Source organism: Takifugu rubripes, chromosome 13 (genome assembly GCF_901000725.2).
Source record: "Takifugu rubripes chromosome 13, fTakRub1.2, whole genome shotgun sequence".
NCBI classification, from domain to species: domain Eukaryota; kingdom Metazoa; phylum Chordata; class Actinopteri; order Tetraodontiformes; family Tetraodontidae; genus Takifugu; species Takifugu rubripes.
The window spans coordinates 12,157,959-12,179,988 of record NC_042297.1 but is presented as its reverse complement, the minus strand read 5'-3'; the positions used below and the strand labels follow the sequence as shown (position 1 = coordinate 12,179,988).

General features: G+C 48.5%; 2 protein-coding genes across 13 annotated transcripts in view; one reads left to right on the top strand and one right to left on the bottom strand.

The window, feature by feature from the left end:
• Window positions 1-41: 41 nt before the first annotated feature.
• Window positions 42-7,853, top strand: LOC101069761 (sodium/potassium/calcium exchanger 1-like). Of its 7 annotated transcripts, none has more exons than XM_029845858.1 (13): window positions 42-128; window positions 768-888; window positions 972-1,043; window positions 1,570-2,674; window positions 3,323-3,490; window positions 3,645-3,753; window positions 4,318-4,371; window positions 4,990-5,067; window positions 5,356-5,474; window positions 5,791-6,012; window positions 6,085-6,174; window positions 6,262-6,428; window positions 6,598-7,853. In XM_029845858.1, exons 4-13 carry the CDS (start codon window positions 1,718-1,720, stop codon window positions 6,845-6,847), a joined length of 2,214 nt encoding a protein of 737 aa, XP_029701718.1. In that variant the 5' UTR covers window positions 42-128; window positions 768-888; window positions 972-1,043; window positions 1,570-1,717; the 3' UTR covers window positions 6,848-7,853. The 7 variants fall into 7 exon arrangements, with proteins under 7 accessions (XP_029701718.1, XP_029701719.1, XP_029701717.1 ...); XM_029845859.1 differs by having other exon boundaries at window positions 745-865; window positions 946-1,043; XM_029845857.1 differs by having other exon boundaries at window positions 745-888.
• Window positions 7,615-22,030, bottom strand: part of LOC101065079 (C-myc promoter-binding protein-like) — a 29,542-nt gene continuing 15,126 nt past the window's right edge. The window contains exons 12-34 of one of the 6 annotated variants that reach the window (XM_029845853.1): window positions 21,707-21,922; window positions 20,356-20,501; window positions 20,148-20,186; window positions 18,320-18,453; window positions 17,753-17,885; window positions 17,453-17,659; window positions 17,215-17,343; window positions 16,153-16,294; window positions 15,122-15,253; window positions 14,775-14,852; window positions 13,900-14,019; window positions 13,527-13,676; window positions 11,881-13,070; window positions 11,278-11,494; window positions 11,067-11,170; window positions 10,810-10,985; window positions 10,571-10,738; window positions 10,290-10,470; window positions 9,956-10,210; window positions 9,748-9,865; window positions 9,514-9,676; window positions 9,315-9,379; window positions 7,615-9,226 (exon numbers count right to left, since the gene is read on the bottom strand). In XM_029845853.1, the coding sequence (XP_029701713.1) occupies window positions 9,090-9,226; window positions 9,315-9,379; window positions 9,514-9,676; window positions 9,748-9,865; window positions 9,956-10,210; window positions 10,290-10,470; window positions 10,571-10,738; window positions 10,810-10,985; window positions 11,067-11,170; window positions 11,278-11,494; window positions 11,881-13,070; window positions 13,527-13,676; window positions 13,900-14,019; window positions 14,775-14,852; window positions 15,122-15,253; window positions 16,153-16,294; window positions 17,215-17,343; window positions 17,453-17,659; window positions 17,753-17,885; window positions 18,320-18,453; window positions 20,148-20,186; window positions 20,356-20,501; window positions 21,707-21,922 (4,400 nt within the window). In that variant the 3' untranslated portion in view covers window positions 7,615-9,089. The remainder of the gene's footprint in view (window positions 9,227-9,314; window positions 9,380-9,513; window positions 9,677-9,747; window positions 9,866-9,955; window positions 10,211-10,289; window positions 10,471-10,570; window positions 10,739-10,809; window positions 10,986-11,066; window positions 11,171-11,277; window positions 11,495-11,880; window positions 13,071-13,526; window positions 13,677-13,899; window positions 14,020-14,774; window positions 14,853-15,121; window positions 15,254-16,152; window positions 16,295-17,214; window positions 17,344-17,452; window positions 17,660-17,752; window positions 17,886-18,319; window positions 18,454-20,147; window positions 20,187-20,355; window positions 20,502-21,706; window positions 21,923-22,030) is intronic. The other 5 variants (XM_029845854.1, XM_011609853.2, XM_029845855.1 and 2 more) reach the window with 5 other exon arrangements.

Here is a 22,030-nt window from a genome sequence, read left to right as displayed (position 1 = left end):
ATAGGTGTCGTGTCAGCTTATGACGCAGCAGATCTCTCCCTGGGCCTCCACAGGTGCTCTCACAGGTGCATAATTAAAGCTTTGCAACACTTTTCTGCAAACACGAGCTTGGAGAAGTTAAATTACAGGTAAATTATGTTCCCTGTTATATATATGATTAATGCGGAATGATTTTATGGACCTTTCCTAATTTTAACTTCAATAAAGTACTAGATATAGACTGTATATAGACAATGTACACGTTTATTATTAATTGTCTATAAAGTTTGCTAAGGTAGCTAGCAAATAAGGAAACCTCCCTAAATTACGAAGAAAGATTTTTGCGCGTTCAGTTTATTATTGATGTAAATTAGACTGAAATCCCATAAACACGTCAGTATTCCAACATTAATATAAGGTTTGCCAGATTTTCTCATATCTTTATTATTATTATTACCCCATGTGAACCACATCAGTTGTTTTTAAAACCCCGCGAACATTAAAAACTGGTGTTATCAGCAGAACTTAAACATTACGCTCACTTTTTCTTACACTGATTTAAAAAAACAAGTCTGCGTGTTAATGACCTTTAAGCTGGTGCACAATATTACCGTCTTCTGCAGAAAAACGCTACATTTTTCTTTTTTTTCTTTTTTAAAAAAATAAATACAGCACCCCTGCAGTGCGAATATCTTGGTTGTGCATCCCGTCTAAGCCAAATCTAAAAAGAAAATGTGTCTTTAATTCAAATGTCTAAATTGACAGCGCCCTCTGGTCCCTAAATAAAGACGGACCCTCCTGCTGCCACCGAACATGGGATTAAAGCAGAGCCAGCAGGCGCTGCGCTCTCGGCCGCCTGTGGAGCTTCGGTCCACGCTGAACGTTGGTGTGTTATGAGTAAAAGGGAAGGTGAGAGGTTTTTGGCTCCTAATCCTATTAACGGCATTATGCTGAGCCTCCTTCTAGCCCTGATATGCGGTGCGCCCTTGTAGTCCCCAGAAGCTGGAGTCAGCAGCTCTGCGTCCCTTGCGCGCAGCTGGAGGGACGAGCGGTCTGCACCACAGGTAAGACCTGCACTGTTGTGTCTTTTATTACCCGTCTTTGTTGCCTCTGCTAGTTGTGTTGGGTAAATGGAGCATCCAGGGGCAGCCTCGCTTGGGTTCATCTGCATATCTGTGCAAATGACCCCCCCTTATTGAAGTTAATCCTAAAGATGCCGGCTTTAGTATATAGTCAGATTTGAGATGACAGCCACCTCAGTGTTTGCTCTGTTTTAATCTGTTTTATTAATTGAATCTTTTTTATGAAGCTGTAATGTCGGACATAATCCGAATGGGTTCATTTAATTTGACGCACGCTCCATTTTTTTTTTTCCTTCTCTTTTTAATGTGTTTCCATTTGGGTCCTTCAGTGTGAAGGCAGAGCCTCTGTGATTATGTAGCCATAGTAACAGGTGGCAGTCTGCATCCTCTTCACTCTTCAGCACACACACACACACACACACACTTTGTGTCAGTGGATCTGCTGCTATGCAAGCGGGGAGGACTTTAGAACCCCACGTTTTTTCAAATCTGTCTTCTGTGTTTTCAGTCCTGCAGGTTGAAGCTGCACACTGTAAAAGATGAAGAAAAGCTTGTGCACGTCTGTCTGTGGCGTCTTCTCGCCACTCGGTGCTGAAATTCGACCAAAACAAAGCATCTGACGTGAAATTCTCGTTTGGAGTTGACACAACGGGGCCATGAACGTGCACTCGCCACAGAGGAGGAGACTCGGCCGTGGCCGCGTCCTCCTCTTCATCTCAGGTGTGCTGTTGTGCGTCATCTACACGCTGACGCTGAAGGGCCGACTGCCTCTGCTGAGAGTCTCCAGCCAGATGGAAGATGCCCCGGAGGGGGGTGAAGGTGTTCTGGAGGTCAACATCCGGGATTTGGTGTCCTCCAAGGAGATGGAGGTTGTCTCACCTGAGGACACCGAACCTCCTTCAGTAATAATCGTCAACAGGACCGATATTGAACAGTGTATATATGTGGAGCCCAAACCTGCTCCGACTGTGCCGCCTCCAACAGTCAGCACCGCTGCCCCTCATCCTCCGCACCAGACCCCTCACAGGAAGGGTGACTACCCAGAGGACTTGTTCTCACTGGAGCAGCGACAGCAAGGTTGGGTGTTCCTGCATATCATAGGCATGATATACATGTTTGTCGCCCTCGCTATTGTCTGTGATGAGTTTTTTGTTCCCGGCCTGGAGGTCATCACTAACAAGCTGGAGATCTCCGACGACGTGGCCGGGGCCACCTTCATGGCGGCCGGAGGCTCCGCCCCCGAGCTCTTCACCTCCCTCATCGGCGTCTTCATCTCCCACAGCAACGTGGGCATCGGCACCATCGTGGGCTCGGCTGTCTTTAACATCCTGTTTGTGATTGGCATGTGCGCCATCTCCTCGCGGGAGGTGCTGCACCTGACGTGGTGGCCGCTCTTCAGAGACGTGACCTTCTACATCGTGGGCCTCATCATGCTCATCGTATTCTTCCTGGACAACGTGATCCTGTGGTGGGAGAGCGTCTTGCTGGTGCTGGCCTACGTCAGCTACGTGAGCTTCATGAAGTTCAACAGTCAGCTGGAGCAGGCGGTCAAGAGTCAGCTCAACAAGCACGTGAGCATCGTCAAGGTGTGGACGGCGGAAGAGCCGGAGAAGGTCAGTGGCTCAAAACAACAGCCCGTGTGACGACGCCTGTGCCTGCGCTCTGTGTGTAGAGTTCGTTCTGTCCTTTCATCGGTGTCGCTGCTGCCTGCCGAGTCAGAGCAGCTCACACTTTTGCATTTGTGTAAAAGCCTTTGATGCACAACAGAAGAGTCCAGGTGCTGCCGCGTCACTGCGCCGGACCGATGGAAACGTCAGCGTTTCAAACAAAAGCCTGTGAACTCTCGGTGTGGAGAGATGTGATTTCAATACGAATGACGAGTCCACCGCTGAATCATCTACCGGACCACCACCTGCAGCCGGGGGAGATGAATGAATGTCCACGGCTGTGGTTTAAATACAAAGCCGCACGTGCGCACACTCTTCCCGTCAGCATCAAACACGCTGCCGCGTTGATGGCTCTGCAGGTCCTGGGAGACGTGACCTCGCCCTCCAGGATTTCAGAAATGTCTTAATGCCATTGTAACTGTCAAAATAAAGACACCACACACACAGCGCACACGCCACCAGTTAAAATGTGTGATAATGCCTGCTCAGATTTATGATATTTGTTGGTTATCAAAGCAAGAAGTCAAAGTTGTACTGAAGATCTAACGGCCATGTCAAAGTTCTGAAGGCGCTTTAACTTCCTTCTCTCCACAGGACAGTGAGGCTGCTCCAGCACCACCTCCACCCCCACCCGCTCCTCCTCCTCCTGCCGCTGCACCAAAGACTGAAGATCAACCCAGAGTTGAACCCGAGCCGTCGGCGAGCAGCCCCCAACACAACAAACCTCCACCTGAGCCACAAGAGGACAGAACGAGACTCAGGGTGCGAAAAGCTGTGACCAGCTCCCAGTTGTTCCTAGTTTCCCTCGATTGGTTTTGTTTGATTAAAGTGTCCGTGGTTCATTCTGAAGGTTTTGAGTTGTTTAAAGGTTTTAATCGCAGCAACAGTAAATATGGGCGGCGCTGTTGTCCTGTAGGTGCGGCCTGCCCTGCAGAGAGGTGGCAGCTCGGCGTCTCTCCACAACACCTCGCTGAGGAACACCATCTTCCAGCTGATGATTCACACTCTGGACCCACTGGGAGAAGGTAACAGCCAGTAAGCAGCAACACTGGTTCGAACCTGCAGCCCGTTGTGGTTGATCTGAAACATGACTCGGGGAAATGGTTCAAAATTCCATCCGATTTGCATTTTAATCTTCACTGCTTTGTGGGATGACTCAATAAATGCTGAAGCTGTTCCTCCTAAGCGGTAGGCTTCCAGTTCCATCCATCCCATCGGCCAGGGTTGCGTGTTGAACAGGCTGACCTTCTGCCTGTCCTCTGTCCGCACCGGGTCCTTTGTTCCTCGCTCTCTCAACACTTGGCCACTGCTGATCCCTAATCAGCTTTTCTATACGGGCTAATAAAAGCTGGATAAGAGCCAGCGTTCTGACAGCAGCAGTTTATCTGGAGTACCAGTGCAGCTGGATCATGTCCTGTTGGCATTAGAACCTGCACATGAGAAACCGGGCTGCTCCTGCTGGTTTGCCTTATTTGGCTTTCAAGTTTATGGAATCAGGAGATGATGAAAACACTGAAAACAAAATAGTAAAAGTTGTAGAGAAACATCTGTTCTGTAGGTACAGTAACCGTTTGGTTTGTCCACCCCAGAGGTCTCTATTTCGGGGTCCCTCAAAGGGCCCGCTCCCAGGAAAAACAATGGAGGTAAGAAAATGTCGCCTCGACGTCGTGCGCTGTGCGTCTGTGATGGCCGTCGGTGGGATTCTGTTAACAGTCTAAGCCTCCGGGCCTGAGGTTGTGTGTTCAGTGGGGTTTGTATCTGCTAGCCAGAGGCGTCCTTTAATGGGGGGGGGGGCGACGTCGGCGCAGAGGACAGGTGAGACGTGGTGTTGTGTGTTGTGCTGTGTAGTGGACGCTGTTGCTGTGAGGACCACTGACCGTCATCAGATCACACATAATTATTGGGAATATGATTATATGTTGGGGGGAAAAAGTAAAAAATTAAGCAAAGAATCACTTTTAAAGCTTCTTACCTTTCGTTTTGAATCTCATTTGCCAACATTTTCTTTAATTCCTTAAATTGTTCCAAAGAAAATTAGTAGAATTCTTAAGGCGTGTGAACGTAAAAGGTTTCACTTTACACTAAAGAGCTTCGGTAGTTTGGACCGGAGGAACCGCTGCTGCATGTTTGCAGAATGAGGGTCAGAATCTGAACCCAAAGGTTATTGGTTCTGTTGTCTGGAGGACGCTCGCTTCTCCAGACGGCTCTGTGTGAGGCTGAGGTCCGGTTAATGTGAAGTGGGATCTTCTGTTGATTCACAGCAAAGAACCAAGTAAAACCTCTGAACGACCCAATCACAGGCAAATTACAGCCTGCGTCACATCGGCGCCGCTCTGGAGGTGAGTTCCATCAAAACTTCAGTGAAACGAGCAGAAATCTAGACTGGTGGCGTTTGAGTCGATTTATAGACCTTCTCTGATCTTTATTCTTTTGTTGGTGCTGAAAAACATTGTCCTTAATCAGTGGAGCCTCTGAGTGTGTTTGCGTCATCAGTCTGAGATCCAGAGTAAAGAGGGGCCACGAGGACCCTGAAGTGGCCTCGTTGAGCCCAAATCAGTCAGCCTGAGGGATAAACTGCAGATGAACTCGTTTGCCGGTTCGACCGTCTCTCTGCTCTCGGTCTGCAGATGTCGATCAAAAGCCAGAAACGGAGGAGTCAGCTGTAGGGGGCGCTGCAGCCCAGCCCTCCACCTCCCAGCCTCAGAAGCCCGATGAGACGGCTGAGGGCTCCAGCCAGCCGTCCAAGGTAAAGAATGCTGTCTTTTAATGCAGTCCTGATCCATTGCACCTGCTGCACCCCCCCCCCCCACTCCGAGGAGTCCTCATTATGCTCCCACACGAGCCTTCGCCCCCACCACACACACCCATCAGGCCCAAGTGCTCCTCAAGTGAAGTGCAGCTCCGACCGCCAAATTCATTTAAATCAAGTCGGCAGCCGTGGAATATGGATGCAAAGTATTCAAATCACATAAAACCTGGAAAGACCTCGTTATTCCAGAGACGCGCGGCGCTCCGAGGTCAAGGTCAGGTGACCTGATGGTGGTATCGGCGTTCTTCTACAGGCTGATGCTCAGGGCTCGGAGAGCAGCAGCGAAGATGACAGCGCAGAAGAACAGAGCTCCAGCGGCACCGAGGAGGAAGACGAGGATGGAAAAGAGGAAGAGGGCGAGAACGAGCCGCTGTCTTTAGAGTGGCCTGAAACCGGACGCAAGCAGGCCACGTATCTGCTGCTGCTGCCCATCATCTTCCCGCTGTGGCTCACGCTCCCCGACGTCCGCAACACGGTGAGTAAAGCCGTCGGACCGTGAGTGCGTTTGCCCGGCCGCCGCCTGTGAAGCTTCCTCTGCGTTTCCCAGGCGTCCAGGAAGTATTTTGCTCTGACCTTCATCGGCTCCATCATGTGGATCGGGGTCTTCTCCTACCTGATGGTGTGGTGGGCTCACCAGGTTGGTCCATGCCTCGTTCAGACTCATTCTTCTGCTCCAGTTGGAACACTGTAACGGGGGCGCCCTGTTTGTTTGTTTGTTTACCAGGTGGGCGAGACCGTGGGCATCTCTGAGGAAATCATGGGTCTGACCATCCTGGCGGCAGGGACGTCCATCCCTGACCTGATAACCAGCGTGATCGTAGCCCGTAAAGGTCTGGGGGACATGGCCGTGTCCAGCTCCGTGGGCAGTAACATCTTTGACATCACTGTGGGGTGAGTGGCCACTCTTGGCATCAAAAATCAGATGGATTGTGATAGAGGGAAATGGGCCGTTCCAGAACGCTGCCAGGTTTCATTCTGAGCGTAGATTTACTGGTTCTGTCGCCCTCTGGACTCTGCAGCTCTCGGGGTAATTTCAGAACCCATCTGTCTCTGCTTTTAGTCTGCCGGTTCCGTGGCTCTTGTTCATCCTGTTACACAAAGGAGAGCCTGTGACCGTCAGCTCCAACGGCCTGTTCTGCGCCATCGTGCTGCTCTTCCTCATGCTCCTCTTCGTCATCGCCTCCATCGCCGCCTGCCGCTGGAGGATGAGCCGCATGTTGGGCTTCACCATGTTCGTACTGTACTTCGTGTTCCTGGTCCTCAGCGTGCTGCTGGAGGTCCGAGCCCTCATCTGCCCCGTTTCCATCTGAAGCCTGTTCAACTGGCCTCCAGCCGACTCCGCTCCTGGGTTTGGTGTCGAGTTCCGTTTCCACGGTGCTGTTAAAGTAAGTTACTTTGATCTCATGCACGGACAGCGGAGGTTTACTTAAACGTCAAAAGAAGAACCACAAGAACCAAGCCGGACGTCAAAGGCCGACCAGTCACACATTGGAACTGGTTCTTTTAGAGCTGCGAGGTAAACGGGACACTTCCGGCTCCGACTCCTTTATGTTCCCGCCTGTAGTGCTGTACGATCATTTCCATAGTCAGAATAAATCCGTGTGTCTGCCCTCGTGCTGTTGCGTGTACTTGGTGTGAAGCGACCCCGGCTAACCTTAGTCCAGTTTGTGTACCCGTGTTCAGGCTGGTTCCATTTTAAACCCCTCTGGAAGTGGCTCATCATGCAATATTTTGGGATTCACTGTGCTTCGGAGCTACATGGATACTAATTTTTTCCTCCCCGTGTTCACATCCTGTGTTTTGACTTGAATTGTGCTCAGTGTGGACTTGTGGACTGTTGTTACCGTCTCGCCGTTGGAACACGGGAAAATCTGTTGTTAATGGAGCAGGAAGAGTGGGGGGGGGGGGGGAGTCAATGTCTGAAAAATGGAAAAAAAAACCTCCAAACTGAAATAAATTATTTTTTTAATTGTGACATTGCCGCAGTGTTTTGACTGGTCAGACTGATCCGTTACTTCCTGTTTGTGTCACATGACCCAGAGGCCACATTTGTGGTTAAGTCACAGAGCAAACGAGAGATTTGTCAGTTTTTATTTACAGTTCAAGTCACACATGAAAAGGTTATAAAACTTTATAGATTTTTTTTTTTACATATTTTTCTAAATGCATCTGAAACCCACAACACAGCGTCGGCTTTAACCGGCTGTTGATCACTCTTGCGTTCTTTTTTTGGGGTAAAGTGCAGCTTATTGATGCGTGGTTCATGCTCACCAATGCGGTGAGTTCAGGGTCCTTCAACCGTCGTACAAAAAAAAAGGAATAACTGAATTCACGTTCTGTCCAAAAATAACACAATTAAAAGGTTTCAAAGACACTAAGCCGTTTGTACAGTCACTACGGGGAAAAGTAGAAAATATTTTGTAGATTTAAAATAAAACCCTGTGTGAAAATAAAGTTGGACATCACATTTTCCTTAGCTCATGAAGCTGAAAACCATTTTAGATTTATACGTCTACAAACGTCAAATTATTTAAATTTTTTTTTTAGTCTTTACTAAAAATACAAAAATTCATGTCCTTCAGGTGAAAAAATGTCTTCTCTGATGACATTAGACTCTGAAAGGACAGGATGCTTTGAATTTCCCCCAAAACTTTTTCCTTTTGACAAACATTTAATAAAACACCCTCCTGCAGTTGCCACAGTGAGTTCGGACCCTTCCGCTCCTGAGATTTCAACCCATCCTGTGACGTTCGTGCACAGACGTCCAATCTGTTCAACAGTCTGACCAAACAGGGTTTATATTTACACAGCATCTTTCCTCTCATCGCGCTTCTCTTCCGCTCCCTCAAATATGGCTTAAAGTATGAAAACTTCTCTCCTGGATAAAATGAAAAAACTCAGTTTTTCAAGAGCTCAGCGTAACCAACGGTAACACTGAGCTCAGTGGAGACATTAAAATCGTGTTTAACGGTGACAAACACAACACGGCTCACGGGACATTAAAGTTAGGATACTGACCACACTTTAAAGTTAATTGAAGTTGCTGTTCAACTCCCATAAATACAATTTAAAAAGTAGTTTACAGGTTTAGTTTCACACCGCTGTTAATGAAATATCTAAAAGAATCCAGACGTTAGATCTCAAGTCTGCTTTTGTTGTGTTTTTAAAAAAAAAAAAAAATCACAAAATGCTAAAAATGGATTCTGGGTTGTTTTTAACCAGCAAAGCCCCTAAAAATGAATAAAAATACAAATATTACAGGCACTAAATTCCAAACTTTTCTCCACCGTCTGGGTGACCAAACAGATGCAACCATAAATAAAGATTATTTTGTTATAAATACTGATCAAAAGATCACTAATTTTCGCCTCGTATCGTAACTGTGCAATAAAAATGAGTCTAAAAAAGGGGAGATGGTTTTCACAGGACTTCCAAAGCCGAGCATCCTTCACCGTCGCTCGGCCGCCGCCTTCTGCTCCTTCAGGTTTCTGAGCGTTGCCATAGTGCACGTTTGCTCTTTGCTGAGCTGGTATCGACGCCGCTGCCGTCAGGTCACAGGTAAGGCTCCCCGAACGTCCTCCGGCACTCCATCACCCCCGTGCTGGGAGGACGGTCACAGTTATGGGTCAGCTTCACCAGGCCCGGCAGGAGGCGGTCGTACGCCAGCTTGTATTCACGATCGAAGGCGTCTGTGGGCGGAGAAGAAGGCGGCAGCCAGGTCAGACAAGCTGGAGCCAGTTCATTTACATTGTTACCATTTACAAATGTGTAACGCACCAATGTCGATGTTGTCTTTACCCAGAGCCACCAGGGAGAGGAAGAGGACGTCCCTGTAGACGCTCCTGGAGAAGAGGAAGGGTGAGCGGATTTAGCACCAACTACCCTCTTCAGCTTTCTGCTGGGTTTCATGCTACTGATGGATCAATAATATTCTCCAGTAACGACAGACTGAACAGCGTCGGTCGGTGCTGCTGACCTTTGCCGTTTGACCCCGAGGGTGTGACCCAGCAGCTGCAGCAGCTGCGCCAGCGGGCGACTCAGGTCGTTCCTCTGGATGCTCTTCACCACGTTCTGCAGCAGCTCCTCGCTGAGCGGCTGCTCCTCCTCCAGAACGGGCCGGGACAGAGGGTAGCCCACGTCTGCAGGGACACCAGCGCACCTCAGCTCTGCTTTACACACCAGCTTCTAGTCTTCTTTTGGTTCTACTCACTGTAGGTGTTCCAGAGGATGTAGAGAGGCTGGACCGGGTCCTGGTGCAGCTTCAGGTTGTCCCACAGAATCTGGATCAACACGTGTTTGCTGTCCTCGGACATCCAGTGACGAGGAATCTGAAGGAGACCGGGGGGAAAATTAAAACTGGAGTTGAGGATTTTCAGGCCCTGGTTTAGTAGGACTGGTGGTTCTGGCTCTGGCCCGACCTGGGAGTCCCTGTTGCAGTGGTCTGAGGTGAGGATGAGACCGGGCAGGTTGCTGGGCAGGTCCAGTCGTCTGAAGTACCAGACCAGGTTCCAGTAGATGATGGGATGGTGGTCCACCACGTCAGCCTCCGTGATGACAGCATCGCCCTCATTCTCCAGCAGACTCTCCAGCTCCTTCCACAGAACCAGCGGACTCAGGTACGGAACCGTCACCGGCTCAGGGTTGTGGAGCCTCCAGTCCATACTGAGTGGGTCCTGGAAGGGATAAAAGAGCTCAAGGGAAGGCAGAAGAGCCGAGGTTCACATTTGAACGTAGAGAGTTGTGTTGACGTACAGCGGCTTCGTCCAGGCGACTGGGCAGACTGCCTGACGTCGGAACACAGTTGTTGTTTCGCAACGTTTCCTCCAGGGGGCTGAAGACGCTGACGCTGCGAGCCATGGACCCGTCCGGGAACAGCGCCCCCTGCCGACAGCCTGTGGGGATGTTGATACTCGGAACTCGGCTGGATGGAAACCTGAGAAAACAGTTTTAATTCTTTCTGAACCACTTTCCCCCTAGTTAATAAAAAAAATCCAATCAGAAACATTTTTGGGGTATAAACCCGCCTGATCTACCTCCCACATCCTGAACGCTCCTTCAGAGCTACAAAAGGGGATGGCGGGGAGACGGCTGTCGTTGGACACGGCGTGGACAGGGAGGACGTCCCCGTGTCCAATCCTGTGGAGGCCGAGCACGACGACGTCACAGCCTCATCCACGGATGGGCTTCCTTTCAGGAAAAGCCTGCCAGCGGGAAGACGCGTATGATTTTTGTATTTCCATAACACACCCGAACCCTCTTGCATCAGCCTTACCGGCCGGGACCTCGCAGGTCTCTGATCTCCACGTTGAGGAAGGGCAGAAAGGGGTTTCCACAGAACGGACAGGTTGTGTTCAGGTTGGAATCGTCAGCCGTCCAGCCAGCCATGATTTCCTCATCATACACCAGGCAGTCACATGTCTTGCAGCGGGAACAGCTGGAGATCAGCAGCTGAAGAGACAGGAGGTGGAACAAATGCTCCGCGTTGAGGAAACGGGCATCCCACACCGTCAGTGTTCATCTGTGTTTTACCTCCATGCCGTAGTTGTTGAAGATGCTGGTGTTGCTGGTGTAGCGTGATGAGCTGAGGTCCGATTTATCAGGCAGAGGAGAGCCAGGAGGTGTGAGGACGCCACCTGCAGGAATATTGGTGTCAACACCTCACATGTGCTGGTAAACTAGGCCTTTTTTAAAAATTTTAGGTCCCACTATCATTACTTGTGCTCTTGTTTGTTACTCTCACCGGGAAGCAGAGATGTGGGTCTCCCAAAGCTGGAGCATTGAGTTGGGTTTTCCAGTTTGTGGAGGGGGCTGCGCCTGGGGCTCCGGCGGGGGCCGTTCTTCTGAGGTGAGACTGCAGCGCCCTCTTGTTCTCTGTAACCGCCTTCACCCAGTGCAGAGGGACAGTCTAGGTCTCCAACACTGAGGGAAGACACGCTCAGGCGGTCGCTGTGGCCGTCCTGCATTAAAGGAACAGAATGTCAAAACTTCAACACATATTGGCTTTTAACTTCACTAACAGTGTAACGCAAAGAGAGGCCACCAGGTGGCGGCAGCACCACAGAGCGCGTTGCTGCCAGAGCATCATTATCTAGGTTAACTGGTCTTAAAACCAGAACATGTAAGTTTGCAGTTATCCAATCTGGGACTGAAAGAGACAGTGTGCAAACAATTTCAATTCAGGACATTCAAGGTTTGATTATGTTCATGTGTGGAATCCTCTAAATCAATAATTATGTGAAAATCACATTAGGGCTTTAGAATAATCTCTGGTAAACAAAAACACTAATCTCTGATTGTGTTAATGTTTCTGAATCACCACACTGGTTTTGACAAGATCCGCTACCTTGGTCGGTGTGGTGTACGTTGCCAGGCGAGAGTACCAGCGGCTCGCCTTCTCCGCCACGCCCTTTCCTGCAGAGAACATACTTGTCTTGAACACGTCAAGCGAGGGTGTGAGCAGATTGTCCAGAGTGAACGAGGAGGATGAGGGTGATGGAGACACCAGGCCCATCCTGTTGTCCCTCTCCCTGTTTGGACTGGGTCGTGGGCTGGGGCTGGGGGTGGCGGTTGTGCTGGAGCTGCGACAGGAAGGCGAAGACCACAGGCGTTGACGTGACGGTGTTTGTGAAGGCGATTGTGGGTGGAAGGTGCGGGAACGCGGTACTCCGGCAGTCCTGTGGGGGGAGCTGTCGGGCAGGCTGGCCCGGCGAGGGGCAGAGATGGAGGAGGGATGGAGCAGGGGGGGGCTGGAAGGGTCCTGCAAGTCCAGACTGGGTGTGCGGCTGCTAAGAGGGCTGCCCATGTGGTTCATGTAGAGTTCTATCTCCCTGGCCAGGTGTCTGCGGGTGCTCGGTGCGCCACCATCGTTGTCCTCTGAGCACTGAGCCTCTGTTTGCTGTTCAGCTGCCAGCAGAGACAGAGGATCGTAGCCTGTCTCAATGTCTGTGCGCTTCACGGCTCCTTTGGCGTTCTCGACGTTGCTATAGCCACCACTGTGTTCCATAAGTTTCCTACGAGATGTGTTGGTTTTCTGCAAACTGCTGCCAACCGCTGAGTTCGGTTTCTCTAAATCCAGATCCTCCAGATCGAAAATGGCTTCTGGATTAGCTCTGTCCTCATCACTCGAGTCCTGACCCTCGGTCTCCTCTTCCTCCTCGCGGTGGCCATGAAATCTGGAAGCTCCCGCGTTCACCACTGCCCTCTCTGACCCACCCAGACACAACGACCGAGGTTTCTTTTTCTTACTGAAGCTAGTGTCAGACAGAATCTTCACATCCGCTCCCAGGTGTCCTGCGATCTTCCCCGGGTCAGTTTCACCTTGGGTCAAACCCAGTCCCAAAACCGTGGCGGCGCTGCAGCCTACCGGGTCGTCGCTCAGCCGTCGGCCCCTTAAACCCTGCCACTTGTATGCTGCGTTACTGCTGCCTCCCACCACCTCCTCCAGGGCGCTCTTGTGTCTCCTGAGCAGAGAGCTGGTTCGGACCTCGCCGATCTCATCCAGGGAGGACGTGAAGAGAAGACCCGCCACATGTCCTGAGAGGAAGATGAGGAGCAACCACAGTCAGTGCGAACGTTAAAGCTTTGAATCCTTCCATGTGTATTCTTGGTGTTTTTCTGAGCCTTTAGAACAGTCGTGTCCACACCCTGTCCTCACCATCCAGGCAGAAAACTCTTTGACCAAGGACAGTGGGTCTGGACACCTCTGCTTTAGAACATGCCGTCTAGAATAATGTAACAAGGCCAGTGTGAAGTTTTATGTAGAAAGAGTTGGAGTTATCGCTGACTGGGATGTTGTTGCCATGGCTACAGCAGCTAGTAGCGCCTGATACCTGAACTGCAGATTAAAAGTAAAACCTTCACATTGTGCTGCATTGGTGGAGATCTTCAGCCGACACGCGCTTCAACGTGCTTCTCCATGGCAACAGCAGCTGAGACTCATGGGAAAAGTGGTGATGCCACAATAAGACGAGGCTGTTGATGTACTTTCACCTGCGCTGGCGGAGCTCTTGGGTCTGCAGGAAGAGTCGTCGTACGGGAAGCTGCTGCGGACGATGCCCCGAGGTTTGAAAGACGAGCTGGCGTCCGCATCCAGCTGAGGGAGGCAGTCTTTACTTCCTCTGCTGCTCTCTGTTTCCGACACTACAGACATGACAAAAAAAAAAAAAAAAAATCACACTTCTTTCAATACTAGTTTACTTCAAAATTAAAGCTCGGCATGAGCGTCTTTGATGCGAGAATGGAATGAAAAGAATCATCTCTGGAGGAAAGGAAACATCTAAGCAGAGGAAGAGGAAGAGTCCCAGACGGGTGCAACGCTGCCAAGTTTTTAGAAATGAGGGATGGGATGAGAGGGAGTACTGACGGGAGCTGCAGTCGCTCTCCTTCTTGTCGTCTTTGTCCTGGATGGACTCCTGAGGTCCGGGCTCTCCTCTCCGGACCTCCTCTTTGGAAAGTGAGTTGTAACCCAGATCTGACTGATCTCCTGCAGAGGAAACAGATGGGATTAAGACAAAGAATGAATTCACAGCTGCAGACTGATATTAAACCTCAACAACACAGAAAGATGCAGTGAGAGAATGTAATGTCAGGAATATATACATTTTATTTAAAGAATCACTAAAGCTGACATATTTTAAAGCAGATGTGTGCATCAATGCACAACAAAAACAAAGATTCTACCAGAAAAATTGTCACCTATAATCCACCAGATTTAACCCTTTTTATCATCTCCTCACTCTGGAAATCAAAACAAAAGGTTTTTGTGCAGAATCAAAGCGCTTTCACACTTGATTCCTCGTAATTTCTCTTGGTGTTTTCTCTCTTCTCACTTTTCCCAGCATTCCCTCTGCTCTCAAAATGAAAACCACAAACTTCACGTGGAGGCACCTACCACTGTTGTTGTTGTGCATTTTAAAACTTGATGTAGGCATCTCAATACATCGAAACAATTATTACTTATTTAAAAGAATACTCTCACACCCCTTCAGCAAGAGGGTTGCTTGTTTGATTGGCTCCACACAACTGGATAAGCAACATAAATGTACATTTACTGGCAACATTTTACTGACTTTTAATGGTTTCTGAAATAAAAATACATTATTCCATATTAACAAGAGAAGCAGCAGGTCAAAGTTGAGAACAGATGGATGATACAGAGGAAGAATAAAGGAGGAGGTGAGACAGAGTGACAATGAAAGTGAGAGAGTGAAGGCGTGAGAAGGACAGACGGAGGTTTACCTGGGTGGAGGGTGGCTCCCCTGAGCTCAGAGCCTCCACAGAGTGAGTGGGCACCCACTTTACTGCCCCCACGGCTGGCTGCATGCAGGGACAAACACAGGCGGGGGCAGAGTGACGGACGGAGCGGAGGAGAAACCCACGGCAGCGAGAGCAGAGAGACGCATGGACGGACCGCGGGAATGAAAGTTGGAAAAACAGGCCGCGGGGGGGTGAGCAGGTGTGAGGGAGGGGGGAACGAGGAGAACGGTGGGTGAACAATGGAGGAGGGGGATAACAAGTGTCAGTGAAAGAAGAAAAAAAGATGCAGAACTGCCTGTGGGGTGGAGCGGCAGCCATGTTTGGTGTACCTGTGCTAGATCTATCATCAGTGGGGTCTACTTTGGCGGGGTTGGCGGCGAAGGGGCCCTGCTCGACCGTCGCGTTAGTGTCGGCAGAGCTGTCCAGGCTGCCGTGACTCACGGCGTCCAGGTCGCTGCCATCTGCCCAAAGACAAGAAGGCGTTACAGGAAACGGGACGCCAGCCGTGCAGATGTGCCGCGGCACGCGGTTTTTAACGCTCAGTTCAACCTGGAGCAATTCAACTCTTACTGGAAATAACAAAGTTCAATACCGACACTGATATTTCAATTTGTTTTCCAGGTTGTTTGCGAAATTCTCTCGGCTTCACTGCGTTTCAGGTGGAGTCTTAACGGGGATTAGCGGGACGGGGATCAGTGCCAACGCTGTGGGTGTGCAGGTTTCACTCGCATGCAGGAGGCGTTCACTCACACACGTACCTTTGAGCTCAGCTTGTAGTGTTTTAAATGACGGTGTGGATGTGTTGGACCTTGTACACGTGTCCATTATTTGTTTTCCATGTGACTGGTGATCACATGTGACTGGTGATTCACTTTGATCGATGCCCAAATTTAAAAGCCTCCAAAACATTTGAGCGATCCAGAAAATATCAGCGGCCAATCAGGCAGGAAAGCAGCACAAATTCCCGGATATGAAAAATAACTGCAGTCTGACCCGATGCCCACATTCATTGCTCATATTCGCACGTGTCGATCACAGCGTTCGGCCCCAGCTCAAGATCGTGTTCTCCTCTTGGGAAACACCATCAGGGCTCGACTGAACTCTAATAATATTTATTGAAGGTGGGTGATCACAGCACTTTCCCTGCAGAACCTCACATTAATGAGACTTTGGAAAAACTCTGAGGTCACATCAGGTTTTAGTTTATCCTCATCCTAAGTCTTAGTTTATCGCTACGGAGACCATTTATTGATTGACTGGTTGTAATGGCTGATCTGTGGGACATCCGAGTGCCTTTGATATTTTCTGGAAGTGACTCATTTTGTCTCTTCATGGCTGCAGAGCATCAGTGAGTGTTCACCTGACAGCGGGCTCTGGGTGAGCGGAGCGTGTCGCCGAAGCGCCCGTTTGAACTGAGCCACACCCAAAACCACGTTTCTCAGCTTCATCCACAGGAAGTATCCACCTCTGGTGCTTGAGGGCCATGTGCTCTCCAACACTGCCTGAACACCAGGAGACAGAAGTGGCCCAGGGCCAAATTAAATCCACTTTGAAAAGATGATATCCTTCCCACTTACTTAAAATATCTTCCACCCTACATTTATTACATCAACTTGCAGGACATGAAGGACTTCACGAGAATATTACATCATGTGAACTTCTGCCGTTTCTCCTCCAAATGAAATAAGGCTGTGTTCAGTTTGGTGAACTTTGGTGGCGCTGGACCCAGAGGCCAACTCAAATCAGAGCAGCTATTGGTGGCCATGTCACGCTCGACATCACTGTCGTTTCCTAAAATACACTTCAGAAGCTCCCGGAGGGAAGCAGGATTGGTATGAGCGCGCAGCCGATGCAGGTTTATTCAGCGGGCTGTTGTGGCGAGGAGCCCCTCCTGGTGGGGGGACTCCGACCTCATGGCGATAGTGTTAAGACACCTAAAGTGCAGCACGTGTGGGACGTTAAGCTTGTTGGTGAAATTGAGAATCTTTAGGCCCCTGTGAGGGAGGCTTTAAACAGTCAGCTGAGAGGTTTGTTTAAGGAGCAGGGAATGTTTAGGCAGATGAGGGAAGAAAAACGATCCAGGCCCTTCAAACCAAGGTAATTTCAGATGGTTTTATGTGCATTCCATCATGCTGCCGTACCTTTACCTTTAGTTTACTTGATTTTACAAGTTGATAAAGCAGATTTCTATCAGCAAAATATTATGTCTCCAACAGCTGCTCCTGTGTGTGGGAGAGTTTTGTTTTACTTTTGGTAGAATCAAAAGAAGAGATTCAACATGAGGATACATCATTTCTAAACTTAAATTTTATATGTTTCTAAAATCAACTGAACTGTTCAAAGACTGGACTTTGCACTCATGCTAATAATTTGCAAAGGTGTCCTGCAGCAGACAGGGGTTTCATCGCGTGGCCTCTTGTACCTTGTTATAGTAGCCGTACGTGATGGCATTGGGGTGAACTCCAGCCTTCTTCATCTCGAACAGGACTCTGACAGCCAGGACAGGTTGGCCATATTGTCCACACAGCTGCATCAGCACCCGGTAACACACCTGTACACACACACGTACGATTAAAACTGAAAACAGACCTCAGTTTCTCCACAAATGGGTCAAAGCAGTGTGTGTTTGAATAAACAGGCTTTGGGGAAAAGTTTAGAACCTCATCAGGGGGCTGCAGTTTCTTCGCCTGCATTTTCCTGAGGACGTCATAGGCGGTGCGGAGCGCCCGCACCTTGGAGTGGCACACTTTGACGTACGCAGGGAGACAGATGAACCACAGGCCGTAACAGTGGCGGAGCAGGCACTTGGACCATAGCTGGGGTATGGAGGAGTACTTCTTTGCGATCTTCTGGGCTGATTTGATCTCCTTTGGGTATAAAAGAGAGGGAAAAAGATGTGCTCTCAAACTCTCCAACTTAGCACATGATTATTAACATCAGTGAGTCGCTGCTCTGCTGACCTGCTTGGTGCGTCTAAACATGGGGGCGGGGCTGGTGGGGCAGCTGTGCCTGGCAGCGAGGCGTGAGGAAGGGGTCTGCAGACCTTCCACAGGGTCAAACAGGTCAAGACTTAAAACCGGAAACCCATCATATCTGAAGAACAACAGTGACAACAGAGACACATGAATTTAACTGGCAACCGAAACACATGCTGGGAGTACTTAAAGGGGGACCTACAGGGTCAAGAGCACCATAAATACTCTCTAAATCTAATTTACAATCAAAACAGCTGGAAATGAACTCTGAAAATCTGCGGGGCCTCATGGATTATTGAGGCAGTTGCAGTGAAGTGTTGCTGATAAATGACATAGTCACTCCCCGGCAGGAGATTTGGAATGCAGATGGTTTTCCATAGATTTAAAGTATCTCATCTATGATCTACTTTTCTCCAGATTAAAGTTTAGGTCTCATTTACAGGAAGCTGTAGCAGTAGTTGTGCCAATGTTCATGCTGCACTGAAAAATTAAACTTGAAAAGCTGCTAAATGTGTATTTATCCCCCGTCAGAGGTGAGCTGTCAGGTGGTACCTGTAGCAGAGAGGATATTCCTCCCCCTCAGGCAGAGGAGGCAGCTCTGGAGGTGTGATGAAGACGGTGTGCTCGCTGCGCTGGGACTCATCAATTTCTATCAGGCGGGTTTCCTCCGGCCGATCACCGTCCACCTGCAACAGCAGACCACACTGGTGTTTAAGTGCCTTGATCAGTTATCTGACAGCTCACAGGAATGTGAAATATTCACAGCAGAGCCACAACTGAGACTTTAAAACCGCTTTAATTGTGTTCTGAAAGGGTTTCAATCCATGCAAATGTCAATAACTTGACCAAAATCTGATTTTATAACTTGCTGAGTGACACTGGGTTTTGTAAATGGATCCAGACCAAAAAAATTCTTCACCTCTTAAATTTTGACTTTTGTTGGTGCCGCAGTCACGAGGACAGAATTAATGAGTATAACATCTTTGAGGAACAGAAAACTTCAAAGGACATAAATAATGAGCAACATCTGAGAACAAAAGGCATTCAACCCATTGAAGGTTAAGATATGAGTCAAAAACAAGCATGACAAAAACTAAATTGAACACAAGCACATATCTGGGTCTTCAGATGTCAGAAGTGGAAGCGACAGATCAAGACCTGATGTGAGTGGATACGGTTTGAGGTTTAAACAGAATGAACACTATGATGCATTCCAGAGCCTCGTCAATGACCGTCTCTGTCACGTTGACAAACACAGTTGGTTCCAATAAATAGAAAAGCAGGAACTGTCAGGTCAGAAATGCAACCATAAACGTGCACTTCCATGGATGCACTTTCAGTGTATGAATGCAAGTTTATGCTGTGGCAAATATCCACAAACAAACACAACGTTCCCTTCAGCACTGCTGTATATTGTTTATTACCCTTGTTTTTACAGCTTTTACTCATTGACTCTTATTAGTATAACTGGGTGTTTGAACAGCAACAGCAGGTCCCCCAATCAGGTGCTGCAATATTAAACCGTACTGCTGAGAGATAAGGTCAGATTTGAAGGGAAGATGTCAAACCTGAGGGTAACGTCTAGTAGCTCCGGCAAACGAAGCAGTTGATACCAAAGCATGTCAACACTAAACCTCACTGAAGCTTTTATTAGTGTGACAAATCATTCATTATCTCCTGTGTCTATTAAAACACATCAAATTGTGTGTGTATCTCAATTACAGTCAGAACACACACACACACACACACACACACACACAAAATGAAGGCATTTGAAGCTAGATTGGTGATAAATTACAAATATATGTGGATACATGGAGTACCCCAGGGTTCAATCCTAAGGCCACTGTTTCAGCTGTGCATGTTCTCTTTTTGGTCAAATCACACACTTCCCAAAAAAGTACACACACACACACACACACACACGTGTGCACACACACACACACACACACACACTCCATTTCTGTCTCATTTACCACTGATACTTCCAAAATAAGGGGAACCACAGATGAAAGCTGAAAATTGTGATGCCTGGATTTCCTGACTGCAAATTTAACCAAAGATAAACTGCTCAACAGAATGAGAAACAAGAGGAAGGAAAAAAAGAGCTCCGCTAAATTGAGGAAGATGAGGCCTTACTTATTTGCACAAGTGTGTGGAAGAACAAGGACATAAAGGAGCTGAGCTTGCACATACAGTATATCACAGAGGACTCCTCAGGTCTCCTCCTGTCAGACTGTGTGAGTGTCAGACAGCAAACCTCTCCACTCTGCTCTCCCGGAGGAAACAGAGACTCTCTCTGCACTGTAAACTTCTCTCTCATTTAACCCTGAGAAAACCCTGCAATCCTCGATCTAAAGAAGAGAAACTATCACCTTACCTTGCCGCCTCTGTCTGCACTCCGCTCTGAACTGTAGAGCTGCCCGCATGCAGAGGCAGAGAGGGAGAAAGACTCGAAAAATTAGAACGCGACAGAAGCCGGCGGATGACAAGTGACAAGCAAATACGATAACAGACGTGCAGAATACGACTCCTGGCCTGATTCAAACCATTACATCACTTAAAGGAAAGAATTTGGAAGCCCTTACTTTGTCCACACAGTCGTCAAAGAAAGCCAGGCTGGCGTCTTTGTCGCTGACGAAGGAGCACTCCTCGATAAAGCGGATGAACATCTGAGTTTTGGTCATCAGGGAGTAGAACTTCTGGTGTGAGCGATCACGGCTCTTCAGGAATCCTGGACACACAGATATGACAGCAAGGTTCACGGATGATGGATCACTGCTTTCAAATTGGAGAGACCTTCTCAACATCAGCATCAGTCACATTCATTTGTCCTAGTTTGGACGACACAGGCCGCACCAGTGTTATTAGGAAATCAGCTAATCTGGGACACAAAGAGGTGAAGAGTTTCCTTATTAGATGCCGAGAGGAGATCAACTGATTGATGAGCTGCTGTTGTGATGATGAAAGCAGGAAGGATGTGGACAGTGGGGAGAGAAAGATGATTCCCAGAGCTGATTAATATTTTAATCCAGTCTGGCCCATTACTCCAGTCGGATCGAGGATCCTCTCAGATTTATGTCTTCTTCTACAGTCTAAAAATGCTCCTGCACTTATTCACTCATCAGATCAGTAAAGTTTGAAAACCTTGATAGCGTCATCGTTTTTAAAAATCCTTTCACTCTCCTTTGCATTGTGATCTAGCCTCTTTAACTTCTGATGCGTCCCCCCCCCCCCCCCCGGCAGCCTTCAAATACCCTTGATCCTCAGCATCTTCTCAGTTTGCGTCTGCATTTATTCAGTCGGCAATGGACACGCATCAAAGTGCATGATTTAAACGGCACCATCTGGTTCTGAGGGGGAACAGCAGTGAAGAGGACGAGGCCACAGATGATGCAGGATGAGTTTATGAATGCAGGGGCTCATTAGTGCTAATGACATGGTGAAACTGTAGCGCTGTAACTGTAGAACTGGGACTCAGAGTCTTCATGGGCTCGTCTGTAATAATGAAAGAATGTAGCTTATTAAAACTGTGGGTGGACGGAAAATACCACGTTTGATTTGACTGGCATCATGTGCAGAACACCGGGAAAACCAACAATCTGTGAAACCGGTTCACAAGTTCACTCTTCTTGTTGGCTGTGACTTCCTACCTTTTCACACTTCAGCCTACTCACTCTAAAACCACCTGAGAAAACACGCTGAAGCCCATTAGGGTTTTTTCCTCTTCAAATAACTTTGTGCTAGAGCTAGCAAGATTCTTCGCGCCTTTTGGTTTGGTGAAATTGTTTCCTTTTCTCTCATTAAACCACTAATTCTACTGAGCACTCAAATGGCTACATTTTTCTTTAGGACCAAGAGGCCAGCAAGCATCTTAACAACTGAATACTTTTAACATCAAACATGTCACATTTTGTCCATTATTGGTCTTCAACATACCTTGCAAATCAAAAAGAGAGCTGGCGTCAGTGGCTTTTTCAGAGGGGGCCTGAGTGATGGGTCGTAAGAACGATCGGTACCCTTTCAAGATGGCGGCCATGAAGCGCAGGAAGGCCTCCTGGATCTCCAGCTCCAGTGTGTGAAGACTCTTCCCACAGCTCAGCTCTGACGTGTCACAGATGTTGAGCTCCAGCAGTCCGTCAGGCCCGTTCTGACCTAAAGAGAGGAAGGGCAAAAATGAATAATTCAACATTGCTATATTTAATGTAAAGAGATCAAACGCGACTGAAAAAATCAAGCATAGGCCTCAGATAAAAATGTCTT